This window comes from Pan troglodytes, chromosome X (assembly GCF_028858775.2).
Source record: "Pan troglodytes isolate AG18354 chromosome X, NHGRI_mPanTro3-v2.0_pri, whole genome shotgun sequence".
Classification (NCBI taxonomy): domain Eukaryota; kingdom Metazoa; phylum Chordata; class Mammalia; order Primates; family Hominidae; genus Pan; species Pan troglodytes.
This window is the reverse complement of record NC_072421.2, coordinates 20016274-20033358: the sequence shown is the minus strand read 5'-3', so window position 1 is coordinate 20033358 and position 17085 is coordinate 20016274. Positions and strand designations below refer to the sequence as shown.

At 43.6% G+C, this 17085-nt stretch overlaps 1 protein-coding gene across 1 annotated transcript in view; it reads left to right on the top strand.

Moving 5' to 3' along the window:
- Positions 1 to 17085, top strand: part of MAP3K15 (mitogen-activated protein kinase kinase kinase 15) — a 151594-nt gene that overhangs the window by 74007 nt on the left and 60502 nt on the right. The window contains exons 7-9 of the mRNA XM_054676915.2: positions 9033 to 9203; positions 14090 to 14202; positions 14743 to 14902. Of these exons, the coding sequence (XP_054532890.1) occupies positions 9033 to 9203; positions 14090 to 14202; positions 14743 to 14902 (444 nt within the window). The remainder of the gene's footprint in view (positions 1 to 9032; positions 9204 to 14089; positions 14203 to 14742; positions 14903 to 17085) is intronic.

Sequence of the window (17085 nt, the reverse complement as noted above, 5' to 3'; positions counted from 1 at the left end):
TCAGCCCACTGTAGAGCCTGGCCTTCACAGGTGGTGCTTTGCCATCCCAGGAGACTGGGAAAGGTTGGGATGATGGCACCTAGGGTGGATGATTTCATGGTGATTGTGCCTGATACATAACTGGGTCCTATTTGTGGAGTAGAAAAACAACTATTCGGGTCTGTACGTTTATTTGACTCTGAACATTGTTCACACTAAGACACAGGTCGCTTCTAGTTGTTCCCTTCCATGTATGTAAATACGAGGCATCTGGCCAGAGCAGGGCACCTGCTTTCTTGTGGTAGGTGTGTATTTGTCAGGGTCCAATCGGGAAACAAAGACCACTCTAAGTATTTAAAATAGAAGAAACTTAATGTAGGAAATTGGTTACACAGGTGATAGAAGAGCTGACAAACCAATGGGAAATGATGAGGCAGCCCTGAAGTTAGCATCAGCAGGAAGCTGCTGTCACCCCTTGGCTGGAGGGACCCAGGGAAGAGGTGATGTTACCAGAGCCCAGGTGCCAGGATCACCTGGAACGATTGTGAGCCAGCCTGGTGGGAGCTGGGTCTAACAAAGAGATGTGGCTATTGCTGGAGTGGCCATGCACACCAAGACAAAGTGGGAGAAGAAACTGTGCTGGCTTCTTCCATCCCATCCTCCAGGGCCTCACCCTCTGCCCCCAGTGCCTCCCACCGGTTGCTGTCAGCTGAGCACAGCAGCCTAGAGGAGTCAGCTCCCCTGTAACACAAAGCAGGGCTGCAGAAAGGCCAAGAATGCATTTGAGGGCAGACCCCAGTGATTGCCCCAGTAGGACACTATTCAGAATTACTGCTCAGTTTCTAGTATTTTTAAAGTCAGCTTTAATAAGGTATAACTTACATACCATAGGCCGGGCACTGTGACTCATGCCTGTAATCCTAGTACTTTGGCAGGCCGAGGTGGGAGGATCACTTGAGGCCAGGAGTTTGAGACCAGCCTGGACAACACAGTGAGACTCTGTCTATAAAATAAAAATGAAAAAATTATCTTGCCTTGGTGGTGTATGCCTATAGTCCCAGCTACTCAGGAGGCTGAGATGGGAGGATTGCTTGAGGCTGGGAGTTGAAGGCTGTGGTTGAGCTATGATCATGCCACAGTATTCCAACCTGGGTGACAGTGAGATCCTGTCTCAAAAAACCACCATACAATAAACTAAAATTTTAAGTGCACGATTTGATGAGTTTGGCCAAATAAACACACCCATGAAACTACCACCACAATCAAGATATAGAATATTATATCCCTGTGTTAGGCCGTTCTCATATTGCTATAAAGAAATACCAGAGACTGGGTGATTTATAAAGAAAACAGGTTTAATTGGCTCACAGTTCTGCAGACTGTACAAGCATGGCATTGGTGTCTGCTCAGCTTCTGGGGAGGTCTCAGGCAGGTTTTATTCATGGCAGAAGGTGAAGGCGGAGCAGGCAGCTCATATGGTGAGAGGGAGAGTGAGGGCCGGTGGCACGACCTCTGCTCACTGCAACCTTCACCTTCTGGGTTTGAGCAATTCTCCTGCCTCAGACTCCCGACTGGCTAGGATTACAGGCACCTACCACCACACCTGGCTAATTTTTGTATTTTTGTAGAGACAGGGTTTCACCATGTTGGCCAGACTGGTCTCAAACTCCTGACCTCAAGTGATCTGCCCGTCTCAGACTCCCAAAGTGCTGGGATTACAGGCATGAGCCACCGTGCCCGGACTCAGTGTGATTTTTACATTTGTTGGGGTTTTTATTGTCACTACAGGAGTGAAGACCTTTCACATTCTTCTACATCTTAATTGGAAGCAGAAGTCTCTTGTAAGGTTTTTGACAGGTGACCCAACACAAAGTTTATTCTAGAAAGGACACTGGTCTAATGAGACCTTGTGTGTGTTAAAGCTCAGGGCTGGCTTAGAAGGAGGATTTATTGGGATTCTATTTGTCTCTTGCCCTATGAATTTCCTCTTACAGACACACAGTATAGAAAAGAGGGCCAGGGAGACAGGATGGTTGATGGCAAGTCAGTGCTCTGGCACACCCATATCACATGGCAATGCTTTGAGGTAAGCAAAGTCAGACACTTCAGGTGAAGGACTGAGGCACAGAAGGGCTAAGTGCCCTCCTCAAAATTCAATTGGGTAATAAATGGTGTGAAAATAGCCAGGATCTAGCTCTATATGATTCCCAATCCAGTGTTGTGTTTTTATTCTGTGCATTTTTTACATAAGTAATAGATGTGTTGGCTCATGCCTGCAGTCTCAGCACTTTGGGAAGCCAAGGCGAGAGGATCACTTTAGCCTAGGAGTTTGAGACCAGCCTGGGCCACATAGTGAGACCCCATCTCTACCAAATAAATAAATAAAAATAAAAGCTAGGTGTGGTCATGCGTGCCTGTATTCCCAGCACTCTGAGGCAGGAGTTTCACTTGAGCCCAGGAGCTTGAGGCTACAGTGAGCCATGATCACACCACTCAGTGCATTCCACTTGGGCAACAGAGCAAGACCCTGCCTCAAAAAAACAAAAGTAATAATAGATGAATATGTTTGTATATTACTGTGAAAAACTGAAAAACAATCCATTTAAAGCAGTTATCCCTCTAAACTCTAATCTCTTGTCCCGTCCATATTCCAGAAGTAACCTGTCTTGTCAGTTTGGTGTAATATCCTTGGAGACAATTTTCTATGTACTTTACATACTGTGAAAATATGTAATACTGCAGAGTTTTTAAACTATAGGACCACACAGGAGGTATACTGTTGTTTTTTTCACATAGTAATCGATGCTTAGAGATCTCTCCATGTCACTACAATAACTGCTCAGTTAGTCATTCATTTAACAGACGCTTATTGATCACCTACTTTGTGCCAGATCCAGTTCTAAGCACAGTAGTTAACAAATCAGACCCAAAAAGTCTCCACCCTCTCGGAGCTTACATTCTAAAATGGGGAGATAGAATTAAAAAAACCTAAATGTATTAAAACAGTTTAGGGTGATAGGGTGGCCAGTAAGTAGGGTGGGAAGATGGTAATTTTGAGTGCTCAGAGAAGACCACACCTACTAGAAAGTGACATGGAGCAAAGATCAGAAAGAGGCAAGGGAACATACCATGTGATATGTGGGGGAAGATCATTTCAGGTAGAGGGATCAGCATGTGGAACAGCAAGGAAGCTTGTGTAGCTGGAGCATAGTAGGTGATCGGGGCACAGGAGTGGTAAGAGATGAAGTTGGAGAAATAACTAGGACCACATCTTGTAGATCCTTACAGGCCATTGGAAGAAAATTGGTGTTTGCTCTAAGATGGGAGCCACTGGTGAGTTTTGAGTAGAAGGATGACATGACCTGCCTTACAGCATAGAGGATCACTATGACTTCTGTGTTGAGACTAGATAGTAGAGAGGTAAGTGTGGAAGCAGGAAATGACATGGCTTGGACCAGAGTGGTAAGGGTGGGCTTCATGAGGAGTGGGTCAATTTCAGATGTAGTTTGAAATAAAAGCCAGTGGAATCTCCTGGTCCAATAAATGGTGTTAGAGGAACCAAACATGACTGCAAAGTTTTTGGCCTGAGTAAGAGGAAGAATGGATTGGCCATTTAACAAGAAGGGGAAGACTGTAGAAGAACAGGTTTGATGGGACAATCAAGAGTTTGATTTGGGGCCAGCCATGGTGGTGCACACTTGTAATCCCAGCACTTGAGGAGACCAAGGTGGGCAGATCACTTGAGGCCAGGAGTTCAAGACCACCCTGGTCATCATGGCTAAATGCTGTTTCTACTAAAAATGCAAAAATTAGCTGGGCATGGTGGTGCACGCCTGTAATCCCAGCTACTTGGGAGGCTGAGGTATGAGAGTCGCTTCAGCCTGTGAGTTAGAGGTTGCAGTGAGCTGAGAATGCATCACACCATTCCAGCCTGGGTGACAGAGTTGAGACTCTGTCTGAGGGGGAAAAAAATGTTTGATTTGGGACACGTTAAGTTTGAGGTATCAACATGCAAATGAGTTGCTGAGAGGGCAGTTGGATATGTGAGTCTGGATTTTAGGGGAGAGGCCTAGGCTGGAGATAGAAATTTGGAAGTCATCAAAATATGGATGGTTTGAAAAGTCATGGCAATGGATGATCAAGGGATCTAGGGTAGTTACCAAGAAAGATGAAATGTCCAAGGGTACTGCCAAGGGACACTCCAATGTGAAAAGATCAGAGAGATGGACTAAAGTAGGAGAAAATCGGGCGAGTGTGGTGTCCTGCAAATCAGATGATAAAAGTAGTCCAAGGAGGAAGGAGTGCACGGTCGTCAAATGCACATGTATGTGAAATAGGACAAGGAGTGAGAAGGGAGTGGTGGATTTAGCAATGATGCCAGCCCACTGACGCAGAAAGTCCAGCATGAGAAGCACTGATGTCTGGGTCTCCAGAGATTCAGATTTAAGCTCCTAGGTGATTCAATTTTTTTTTCTTTCTTTTTTTTTTTTTTTTTTTTTGACATGATGTTTCCTTCTTGTTGCCCAGACTGGAGGACAATGGTGCGATCTCGGTTCACTGCAACCTCCGCCTCCTGGGTTCAAATGATTGATTCTCCTATCTCAGCCTCCCGAGTAGCTGGGACTGCAGGCACCTGCCACCATGCCCTGCTAATTTTTGTATTTTTAGTGGAGACAGGGTTTCACCACGTTGGCCAGGCTGGTCTTGAACTCCTGACCTCAGGTAATCTGCCCGCCTTGGCCTCCCAAAGTGCTGGGATTAGAGCCATGAGCCACCACGCCCAGCCTCCCAGGTGATTCTAACATGCAGCCAAGATTCAGACCCACTGTCAAAGTTTCCTTCTCTTAATTGTGAAATGGCCTTAATTGCCAGAAACAGATGTTGCTGGCTGATTCAACATAGGAGTTTTTATCTGTAGGCTTGTTCTTGGATACCTTGGGATCTGGAAATGATAAGCAGATCCAAAAGCTGATTATTAACCACTAAAGGGATTAGCTATTTAACACCTGTCTTAAAGTGGCTTTTAAGCTGAAAATCTCTTTGCTTTTAATTTTTTCAAATGTTTGATTTTTGTTTTGTTTATACTCAAAAGATCTTTTGTTTTGAGTAACAAGGGTAAATTTCAAGTTAATGAGAAAATTCAAGGGAAATCTTGATGTAACTGGTCCAAAAAACTAAAATCCAAACAAACCTGAGCACATATCAATAATTAGGCATTAGCTTGGGCAACATGGTGAAACCCCGTCTCTACAAAAACTACACAAATTAGCCAGGTGTGGTAGTACGTGCCTGTAGTCACAGCTACTTGGGAGGCTGGGGTGGGTGGATCGCTTGAGCCTGGGAGGTTGAGGCTGTAGTGAACCGAGATCGTACCACTGCACTCCAGCCTGGGCGACCCTGTCTCAAAGAGAAAAAAAAAAAAAAAAGCATTTAAGTGAGTTTATTGAGTTTAGTACATTCTTTTCAGAATCATGAATATTTCACACCTCAAAAGTTGGCTAATTACAGATGTAGAAATGTTGTGCCTCATAAAAGTTTCAATCTTTTTCATATTCTTGCCACAGACATTAGAAATTATTTAAATGCTCTAGTAAATTTGAGTTGGTATCTGTTGGCTCTTAAAAATTAAAGAATATTATACAATGGCTGTGCAACAAGAGATCCAGTTTGCAGGTTAGTTCAATTAGATTCTATATGACAAAAAGAGGAAAGATAAAATATGTTAGAACAGGATTAAGGTAGAAAATGGAAAAAGTCCGAGTCAAAATACAGGCTTAATTATTACAGGTTTCCAGAAGGTCGCCAAGTGTCTAGATTAGCCCTTTCCAACCCAGGTTGGGTTCCACAAGAGAATTAAGTCCTAATGCCCGCTGGCATCTATTGTATAAAGTGATTGAATTTCTCTTCTGCATCCAGAATGAGGCTGGCTACGTACCATCCTTGGGAGCACTGAAAAAATAGTCACTCAAATAATCAAATAATTTTTTCCAGGGATTAATTCTGTCATGGAACCCCGGTTGAGAAAGTCTGGCCATTTTAGATACTAATTTGACATCTGGGATGTTGCAGTAGTTTTTGAGGTGCATGTCCTCAGGAAAGAAAACATAAAAGAGCCTATTGTGGCCGGGCGCATTGGCTCACGCCTGTAATCCCAGCACTTTGGGAGGCCGAGGCGGGTGGATCACCTGAGATCATGAGTTCGAGACCAGCCTGGCCAACATGGTTAAACCCCATTTCTCCTTAAAAAAAAAAAAAAAAAAAAAAAAAAAATTCAAAAATTAGCTGGGTGTGGTGGTGCACACCTGTAATCCTAGCTACTTGGGAGGCTGAGGTGGAAGAATCGCTTGAACCTGAGAGGCAGAGTTGCAGTGAGCTGAGATTGTGCCACCACACTCCAGGCTGGGTGACAGAGTGAGACTCCATCTCAAAAAAAAAAAAAAACCTATTACCAAGAAATTAAAAAGAATAATTTATTCACTTATTAGAATGGTTATTAATAAAATATACCCAGGACCACCTTGTATAAATCCCAGCAATGATTTTCTGAACATTTTAATATGTATCCTTACAGACTTTTGTCTATGTACATTAACATGTGAATGTGTTTATTTCAAAGAATGGGGTCATGCTTTTCATTTAGTTCAGGTTTTTTCCATGAGATATTACTGTTACGGATGTTCCTCTGGGTAATTACACGTGGATCTGTCCCTTTATAATGATTACGTTATTCTGTAGTCTGGTTGTTGCAAAATATATTTTGCTGTTCTTCCGTTAATGGACATCTGAGTCATCTCCAGTTCATTACTATTACAAGCAGTGCCATAACAAACATCTTTGTTCAAAAAATTCTTGAAAAAAGATGTACATATTACAGATTCTAGAAGTGGAATCGTTGGGTCAGGATGGGTACCTGTTTTGTTTTTGTTTTTGTTTTTATTATGTAAAATCACAAATATATTTAAAAGTAGGGAATAGTGTAATTATCTTAGGCAGGGTTCTCCAGAGGAACAAACCAATAGGATGTATAGAGATCTAGAGGAAGAGATGGATTATGAGAATTGCCTCAGGTGATTCTAGAGGCTGGCAAGTCCCATGCAAGCTGGAGAACCAGGAATGCTTGTGGTGTGATTTGGTCTGAGTCCAAAGGCCTGAGAACCAGGGATGCTGTTGGGGTAAGTCCTGAAGCCAGAAGGTCCAAGATCCAGGAACTCTGATGTCTAAGGGCAGGAGATGATGAATTTCCCAGTTCAAAAAAAGAAAATTCACTCTTCCTTGGCCTTTTTGTTCTCTTGGTACCCTCAATGGATTGCGTGATGCCACCTGCATTGGTGAGGGTGGTCTTCTTTACTCAGACTCTTGATTCAGATGCTAATCTTATCCAGAAACACCCTCGTAGACATACCCAGAAATAACATTTTACTAGCTTTCTGGCCTTCCTTAGCCCAGTCAAGCTGACACATAAAATTAACCATCACAATAATAAACCCCCATCTACCCCATATCCACTTTGATAATTATCATTGCATGGCCAATTTTGTTCCCCTTTGCCCCCACCCACTCCTTTATACCCCAATGCTGGATTTATTACAAAGCAAAGACATACCATTTTATCCCCAGATATTTAAGTGTGTATCTTTAAAAGCTAAGGACACTTGGCTGGGCACGGTGTCTCACGCCTGTAATCCCAGAACTTTGGGAGGCCAAGGCGGGTGGATCACCTGAAGTCAGGAGTTCAAGACTAGCCTGGCCAACATGGTGAAACCTCTATTAACATTACAAAAATTAGTTGGGCGTGGTGGCGCATGCCTGTAATCCCAGCTACGTTGGAAGGCGGAGGCACAAGAATTGCTTAAACTCAGGAGGTGGAGGTTGCAATGAGTTGAGATCATGCCACTGCACTCCAGCCTGGGCGACAGAGCGAGACTGTCTCAAAAAAAAAAAAAAAAGGTTAAGGACACTTACAAAACATAGTCATGATTACATTATCATACCTAAAAATGAACAGTTTTTAGGTTTTATATTATCATACCTAAAAATTAACAATTTTTCTCTGTCAGTGCTCAAATTTTCCCAATTGTCTTTCCTTTTCTTTTCTTTTTTTTTTTTTGGTTGAGACAGAGTCTCACTCTGTCACCCAGGCTGGAGTGCAGTGGCACAATCTCGGCTCACTGCCACCTCTGCCTCCTGGGTTCAAGTGATTCTCCTGCCTCAGCCTCCCAAGTAGCTGGGACTACAGGTGCCTGCTACCACACCTGGCTAATTTTTGTAGAGGCAGGGTTTCACCATGTTAGCCAGGCTGGTCTCGAATTCCTGACCTTAAGTGATCCACCCGCCTTGGCCTCCCAAAATGCTGGGATTACAGGTGTGAGCCACTGTACCCAGCCTCATATGTTTTATAGTGGATTTGTTTGAATCACAATCCAGACTATGTATGTTGCATTTAGTTGATATGACTCTTAAGTCTTTTTTATTATATAGGTTTCCTCTTCACTTATTTTTTCATTTCCTTATGATTTACTTGTTGAGATAGAATCAAGTAGGGACTGAGTGTAATTGTATAAGGTTTACTGGTGTGGATCTTAAGCAGTGGCTACATTGGAAAATGAAAACTATTATTTAGAAATAATTTTTCTGTTAAAGTACAGCATCCTTGCACCTGTCTTTCAGCATGATGAATGCGTATATGTATTTCACTGTCTTTAAAAAAAAAAAAAAAAAAAAGCAGGGTCTCACTCTGTCGCCCAGACTGGAGTACAGTGGCATGATCTTGGCTCACTGCAACCTCTGCCTCCCAGTTTCAAGTGATTCTCCTGCCTCATACTCCCAAGTAGCTGGGATTACAGGCGTGGGCCACTACCACCCGGCTACTTGTATTTTTAGTAGAGACAGGTTTTCACCATGTTGGCCAGGCTGGTGTCGAACTCCTGACCTCAAATGATCCACCCGCTTCGGCCTCCCAAAGTGCTGGGATTACAGGTGTGAGCCACTGCACCTGGCCTCTACTCCATTGTCTTGATTCATTCATTTGTGACCTTACAACATCTATCTTTCAGGAGAAACAGCACAGGTGACCGTGAGAAGGCTCTGCAGATCATGCTCCAGGTTCTGCAGAGCTGTGATCACCCGGGCCCCGACATGTTCTGCCTGTGTGGGAGGATCTACAAGGACATCTTCTTGGATTCAGACTGCAAAGATGACACCAGCCGCGACAGCGCCATTGAGTGGTAAACCCTCAGCCCGAGTTATCAGCACTTGCATCTCTTCAAGGAACAGAATCGCATAGGCTAAGGATGTGCATCTCTTCCTTATGTATATGTTTGTCTGTTGGCAGGGAGCAAACATTTGTAGTAAATGTGGTCTGGGAATTTTCAGATTCCCTTTTTGAGAGAAAACCATGAGAAACAGGGTTTTCTACTGGTCACACTCTTCCCACAGGTACACTTGTTTATGGGCCAAGAAGGAGGCCCAGCACACTCCTTCCGAGCTCCCACTTCCAGAGCCTTGTCCACCACCACCAGGGCATCATCTTCCCAGTGATCTGTTCATTCATTCATTATTCATTCATTTATTTAACAATGTTCAGTGATGGCTTACTGTGTGCCAGAAACTTTTCTAGGTGGTGGGGATACAGACACAACGGACATGAATCCTGCCCTTGGGGGCCTTGCATTGCTAGTGAGGGAAGTTAAAGAAAGTGACACATTAGGATGTCATCTGAGGGCTATGGGGAAAGGTTAAGCACGGAAGGGGATAAAGGAGGGCTCGGAGGGGTGGTCTGCAATTTTAAATCGGGTAGTCAGTGAAGGTGCCTAAAGATAGAAAAGTGATAAGGGAGTGAACTTCACAGATAACTGGAGAAAGTGTTCTTGGTGGAGGAAACAGCAAGGGCAGAGACTCTGAGGATGAAGCATGGCAGGCACACTCCAGGATGGTCAGCACTAAGCAAGGGGTGAGTGGAGAGCAACATGAAACAGGAAGAGGGTAAGACCTTCTTGCTCTGAGTGAGAAGGAACATCAAATGGAGGGTTTGAGCAGAGGAGTGACAAGATTGGACATGCATTTTAACAAGAGTACTCACCGTTATGCAAAGAATATATTTTAGGGAGTGTATCAGCTATCACTTGCTGCGTAACAACCCCAAAACTTAGCAGCTTCGAACAGCAATGATTATGATTTTTCATGATTCTGTGGCTTTGCCAGGCACTTCTTCTGCTGGCTTCACCTGGGCTGGCTTCTAAAACTGAAGTCAGCTCTAGGGTCAGGTGTGGCTGGAAGATCCAAATGACCCCGTACACATTTGGCAGCTGGTGTTGGCTACTAATATTGTGCCTTAGCTCTCCACCATGTGGTTCTAATCCCGGTAGACCAGCTTTCTTACCTGGTATGCAGAACTCTAAGAGAGTGAACAAGGGAGCAGCAAAGCCTCTAGAGGCTTAGGTTCGGGAACTCACACGTGGTTACTTCTGCCACATGCTATTGGTCAAAGCAAATCACATGGTCCGCCCACATTCAAAAGGGTGGAGGAATGTGCTCCACCTCTGGCTAGGAGGAATAGCAAAGTTGCATTGCAAAGGTGCATGCATATTGCGATGGGAGGAATTTGTGGCCATTAAACAGTCTATCACAGGGACAAGGACAGAAGCAGGGAACAGGAGAATATAGCAGTAATTCAGGGGAGAGCTGGTGGTGGCTTGAGCCAGGGTGGTGGGGACAAAAATGTTGAGAAAGTTGGATGCAGGATATATTCCGAAGGTGGAACCAACAGGCCCACATCATTCATTTCCATCATAAGAGCTCTTGACATTGCTGTTCTGCTTTCATTCAATTCTAACTGCTTCCTCTCTCTCTCTCTCTCTCTCTTCCTTTCATACACACAGGAGGCTCTGTCCTCCCCACCTTCTCTCCATCCGCACTTACTTCTCTGACAATCCCAGCCACTCTCACACCTAGGGACCCTTAGCTGGAGCTCTCCAACCCAACATCCTAAGTGATGGCCTTACACCTCCCCCCTTTGTCCACCTGTTCTACCTCAAGATGATGTTGGTATTTCAGACTCAACATTTTGAAGGCTGAAGTCATTTACTCTTCTCCACAAGGTATGGCTTCCAATGTCTTACTTTCTTACTACTATTCTCTACCCTCCTAGGTCTAAACTTTCAGTCATTGTTGGATTCATTTTGCTCACTTAACTCCCCGTCCAGTCAGGCCCCATTTGCAGCCCTTCTGCGAGCCTTCTTTCACTGCTTGCCAGTCCTTTCCCATCACCACTGCCCCCAGTCACTGCCATTTTTTTTTTTTAACTTTCTTGCCAGGAATGTTCTAACAGTACCCAAGTAGACTCCCTGCTTGCTGTCTGCTCAGTCTATCCTTCACAGATTTATAGCTTATTCTTCCTAAAGCTCAAGAACCCACCATGGCTCCCTGCTCCCTGCTATATAAAAATTCAGACTCTCACATCACCATTCTAGGTGTCCTGAACACTTTCTCCAACCTACCTCTAGCCTTGTTTCCCACTACCTGGTGTGTGTCCAACTAAACTGTAGTTCCTAAGGAGTTTTCCAAACTCCTGTCTCTGTTCCTGTTTTCTATGCTGAGGGCTCCCTTTCCAAATCACTGCTGTTTCATTTCTCTTGCCCTTTTTTTTTCTTTGAGACTGAGTCTCACTCTGTCACCCAGGCTGGAGTGCAGTGGTGTGATCTTGGCTCACTGCAACCTCCACCTCCCTGGTTCAAGCAATTCCCCTGCCTCAGCCTCCTGAATAGCTGGGATTACAGGCACATGCCACCATGCCCGGCTAATTTTTTTGTATTTTTAATAGAGATGGGGTTTCACCATGTTGGCCAGACTGGTCTCAAACTCCTGACCTCAGGCAATCCACCTACCTCGGCCTCTCAAAGTGCTGGTATTACAGGCGTGAGCCACCACAACCGGCCTCATTTCTCTTTATTTTTATGCCATATCTCAAGTATCTAGGTGAGATGGCCCTATATGTCTTCTGTGAGTTCCTCCAGACTTGAATTTGTGTGATTTTAAGATACCATATTCTTGCTTCCATTGTCACTAATTATGTGTGGATCTTATTCCCTTCCACCATAGTGTAAGTCCTTGGAACATAATGACCTCATTTTCTTTTTTTAAATTTCCAGTAGTTCCTAATGCACCATGTGGTGGAGAGGAGTCACTCAGGGTATCGAAGGGAAGTTAATGTTTGGTAAAGCCAAAACAGAAAACTGTGTTCCCACTATGCTGGTGGGGAATTCAGTCCCTAGGTCAGAAAATCACTGCCTTTGGTTCCTTCAAGAAAGTCCTAGGAGTTTTTCTCCAGCGGCTTCAGAAGGTGGTGGCGGTAGGTGCAGAAGCAAATGAAGCTTCGTCTTCTGCTCAGGGCGTGGTGGCTGTGGATAAGATCTATCTTGGATATCATCTAACCCACACTCTCCAGTGCAGACACAGAGCATATGGCTCAGGGAGGTAGGGAGCTGGTCCAAGACCACAGGGCTGGTTAGTGGTGAATCTGGAACTATGGTCCTGCCTGGAGTTCAGATCTTCTCTGCCCCTAAGTTGGGCCTGCTTGACTTCTGGAGGAGCAACCCTTTCTGCCCTCTTCTCAGTATGACTTTTCATAGTAGAAGAAAATAAAACAGTCACATCTAGAAGGATGTAGAATTTAAAATTCCCAAAACACACAGGAAAAAAAGGGTTGAATTTTGTTGACTAAGGTAGGAAGGACTTTCTCGGTGTCCTCTGATCTGAGGGTATTTGTATTATGCCTCAGAATTGATAATGCCATATTTTAACTGACTTCAATGATAACTTCTCCTTTCAAGAATTAATATTTTGTTGTTGAATTCTCTTGCCATCACATAAGTGACAAAATTACTACTAGCAAGTCTTTGGTATAAATGGTGCCACTTAAAGACATTTGTGTCATTACTTCATTGAGTTCTTTTTTCCTGCCTATAATTTTCATACTCGTTCATAGAACAGAAATGAACTTTTCATGTATAGAAAAAGATGAGAGTGAAAATGTCACTGTTAACCTTTGGTGTAAAAATAGGATTCCCAATTTTGTATCCTGTTGCTTATCCTGATATAGTAGATCCCTGTCCCTGGCCTCACTTTGCCACTGCTCCTATAGTTATTTGAGATCCAGGATTTTGGCAATACAGCTTCCTGCATGAAAAAACAACTCCATATTGTTAAAAGCAAACAAACAGCTTGCAGAGAAATGGCCTACCATTGATGCCATTTCGATGTAATAAAAAATACTCAATGCATAATTGGAATCCAACTTTAGAAACAAGGTTTAGGTGGGCAGGGTGGCTCATGCCTGTAATCCCAGCTACTTGGGAGGCTGAGGTGGAAGGATTGCTTAGATGCAGATGCAGGAGTTTCAGGCTGCAGTGAACTATGATTACACCACTGCACTCCAGACATCAAATCGTGGTGATCTTTTGGGAGTAGGATTAGAATTGATTTTAAATTTCTTTTGTGTACTTCATGATGATTTCCCTATTTTATATAGTCCCTGAGGCTTTTATAATAAAAATCTTATGAGCAAAAAAAAATTAAAACTCCCTAGTGTAAGTTACTGTGTTGCTATTATGACTTTTTTTTTTTTTTTTTTTTTTTTTTGGAGACAGAATCTCGCTCTGTCACCCAGGCTGGAGTGCAGTGGCACGATCTTGGCTCACTGCAGGTTCCACCTCCCGGGTTCAAGCTAATTCTCCTGCCTCAGCCTCCCGAGTAGCTGGGATTACAGGCACACACCACCACACCCAGCTAATTTTTGTAGTATTTTGGTAGAGATGGGGTTTCACCGTTTGGGCCAAGCTGGCCTTAAACTCCTGGCCTCAAGTGGTCCACGTGCCTCGGCCTCCCAAAGTGCTGGGATTACAGGCATGAGCCACGGCGCCTGGCCTATTAAGACATTTGTAAAGTTACTAGAGAGCTGCATGTGGCTGTTGGTAAAGGTGGTGGTGGGAGGCGAGGGGAATGGGCAACAACAAATTTAGAGAAAGAAAACTTTTCATGAGAAAGTTGGTTTATACCATTATTTAAACATTTTTTGTTGTAATATAATAATACTTTGGTGGTTCTGTAATTATAGGTATCGCAAAGGGTTTGAACTCCAGTCATCTCTCTATTCGGGAATTAATCTTGCAGTTTTGCTGATTGTTGCTGGACAACAATTTGAAACTTCCTTGGAACTAAGGAAAATAGGTAAAGCTGCTTATTATTGCAGATGTTGTTGCTTTGATTATACAAGTTTGGCATTAAAAGTTATGTTGAAATAACTAGCATCGTATCATTATATTTCTATTCTTTTTTTGAGACAGAGTCTTGCTCGGTTGCCCAGGCTGGAGTGTAGTGGTGTGATCTTGGCTCACTGCAACCTCCGCCTCCCGAGTTCAAGCAATTCTTCTGCCTCAGCCTCCTGAGTAGCTGGGATTACAGGTGCCCACCACCACGCCCAGCTAATTTTTTTTGTATTTTTAGTAGAGATGGGGTTTCACCATGGTGGACAGGCTGGTCTGGAACTCTTGACCTCAAGTGATCTGCCTACCTCAGCCTCCCAAAGTGCTGGGATTACAGGCGTGAGCCACCGTGCCCGTCCTACTAGAATTATATTTCAAAAGGAACAATCAGTTACTTTTCCTATAGCACACCTGAGACAGCAGCCAAAATAAAATACCTGCTTATCCTCAGTATGACAGAAACTAAAAAAGATTATTCTGACTATCAAAAATTCAAATTCTTAAGGTGTCCGGCTGAACAGTTTGTTGGGAAGAAAAGGGAGCTTGGAGAAAATGAAGAATTACTGGGATGTGGGTCAGTTCTTCAGCGTCAGCATGCTGGCCAATGATGTCGGGAAAGCCGTCCAGGCAGCAGAGAGGTTGTTCAAACTGAAACCTCCAGTCTGGTGAGTTGTGTCTGTGTGTTGTCATCACCCATCTCAATACATGATCTTGTTCTGAAATGTCTTCCTTATAATCACTATGTTTCTCCTTCTGACTTTTCATTAAAGCAAAGTTAGCACAGACACAACTGCTCTGAGAATTCCCTTGCTTTTATGTGAAGGGAGGGAAAGACAGATCCACACAGAATATATCCCTGCCTGCTCCACCCCTGAGATTAGGCCTTCTATTCTATTAATTTCTGCAGGTTGTCTAGGTCCTCAAGAGAAAAACACTCTTGGCTACTAGTATGTATTATGCATTTGTGAGAAAGCATATAATAAAATGAAAAAAGCACACCAAGAAAATGTTTATCACAAATGAAAACTGGAACTAAAAGAACAATAATAGGGTATGGTAAATAAAATGGAGGCACAGCAACAGCCTTACACGGCCATTTAAATGTGCAGGAAAGAATGTTTGGAGATATGGAAGTGTGTTTGTGGTTTGTTGTAGAGTAAGAAAAGCCAGTCCCTGGGTAAGTTTTTCTGTATCAGTGGTTCTCAAATTCTGTTGTGTGTCAGAATCAACCTATGTTGATTAAAACACAGACTGGGTGTAGTGACTTATACCTGTAATCCTGGCACTCTCGGAGGCCGAGGTGGGAGGATTGCTTGAGCCCAGTAGCTTGAGACCAGTCTGGGTAATAGAGTGAGACCCAGTCTCTACAAAAAAAAAAAAAAAAAAAAAAAAAAAAAAAAAAAAGCCAGGCATGGTGGTGCACGCCTGTGGTCCCAGCTACTCGGGAAGGCAGAGGTAGAAGGATCGCTTGAGCCTGGGAGGTCAAGGCTGCAGCGAGCTGTGATTGCACAACTGCAATCCAGCCTGGGTGACAGAGTGAGACCCTGTCTCAAAAATAAATAGGTAAAATAAAGAAAGAAAACACAGATTGCTGGGCCCACTCTCAGAATTTCTGGCCCAGTAGGTCTGGGGTGGACGCCTGAGAATTTGCACTTACAAATTACAAGCTGCTTCTGCTGCTCTGGTGACCACACTTTGAGAACCACTGTTCTATATGATCTTGTTTTAATTAAAAATATGTGTTTGGCATGTGACTTGTAGGGAAAGGCCCAGGAGGGGTGGACAGTATTGGATTTCCCAATAGACATGAAGCTCCGTTAGAATTGTGGTAACAAACCTGCATGTTGCACACATTTACCCTAGAACTTAAAGCATAAAAAAAAATATATATATGTATATATATGTGTGTATATATATGTGTATATATATGTATATATATGTGTATATATATGTGTGTGTATATGTGTGTGTGTGTGTATATGTAGATACATGATTTGCTGGAAGGACTCACAGAACTCAGAAAAGCTGTTACACTCTTAGTTATGGTTTATTACAATGAAAGGATACAGATTAAAATCAGCAAAGGCAGAAAGGTACATAGGGTAGAGTCCAGGAGAGACCACGTGCAAGCTTCCAGTTGTCCTTTCCCAGTGGAGTCATGTGAACAGTGCTTAATTCTCCCAGCAAAAATGTGTGACAACATGCATGAAATCTTGCCAACCAGTAAAGCTCATTGAGCCTTAATGTCCAGGGTTTTTATTGGGGATGGGTCATGTGGGCATGGAGTCTTCATGCAGCTGATATTAATACCTCAGCTCCAACCTCTCTAGAGGTTGAACTGATACAATGTGGCCCAGGGCCCCGACTATGAATCATATCGTTAGCATAGACTATCTGGGATGGCCCAAGGTCCCAGATAAACAGAGATGCTCTTAGCTGGCAGTATATCCCAAGGGCTTAGAGGTGATCTCCCAATAGCCAGTCCAGGGCCAGATCTTTCTTTTGAATGTGTGGAGTTGGGACAACACAGGCCTGCTGAGTACCCAAGCAAGTCGGTTGGAGTCTAGCTGGCCTATCTTCCCAGGATAGCTCCAGCCTTTATCCTTAAAGAGCAAAATAATACTATGATGCTTTCAGTTGAACCATTCCGTTTAGTACCAAAGAGGTTGTGACCACCACTGCCTGGCAACTATATTCCAAAAAGTTCAGTTTGCCTGAAAAGAGCAAAGGTGTGGTCAGAGTCAAGATGTCATAACATCAAAATCTACCTAGTCAGATTCTAATATTTCAAAAAATAAAAGACAGTGAGTTTGACTAGTGATTGCCAGAAGTAAGGGAGGGGGTGGGA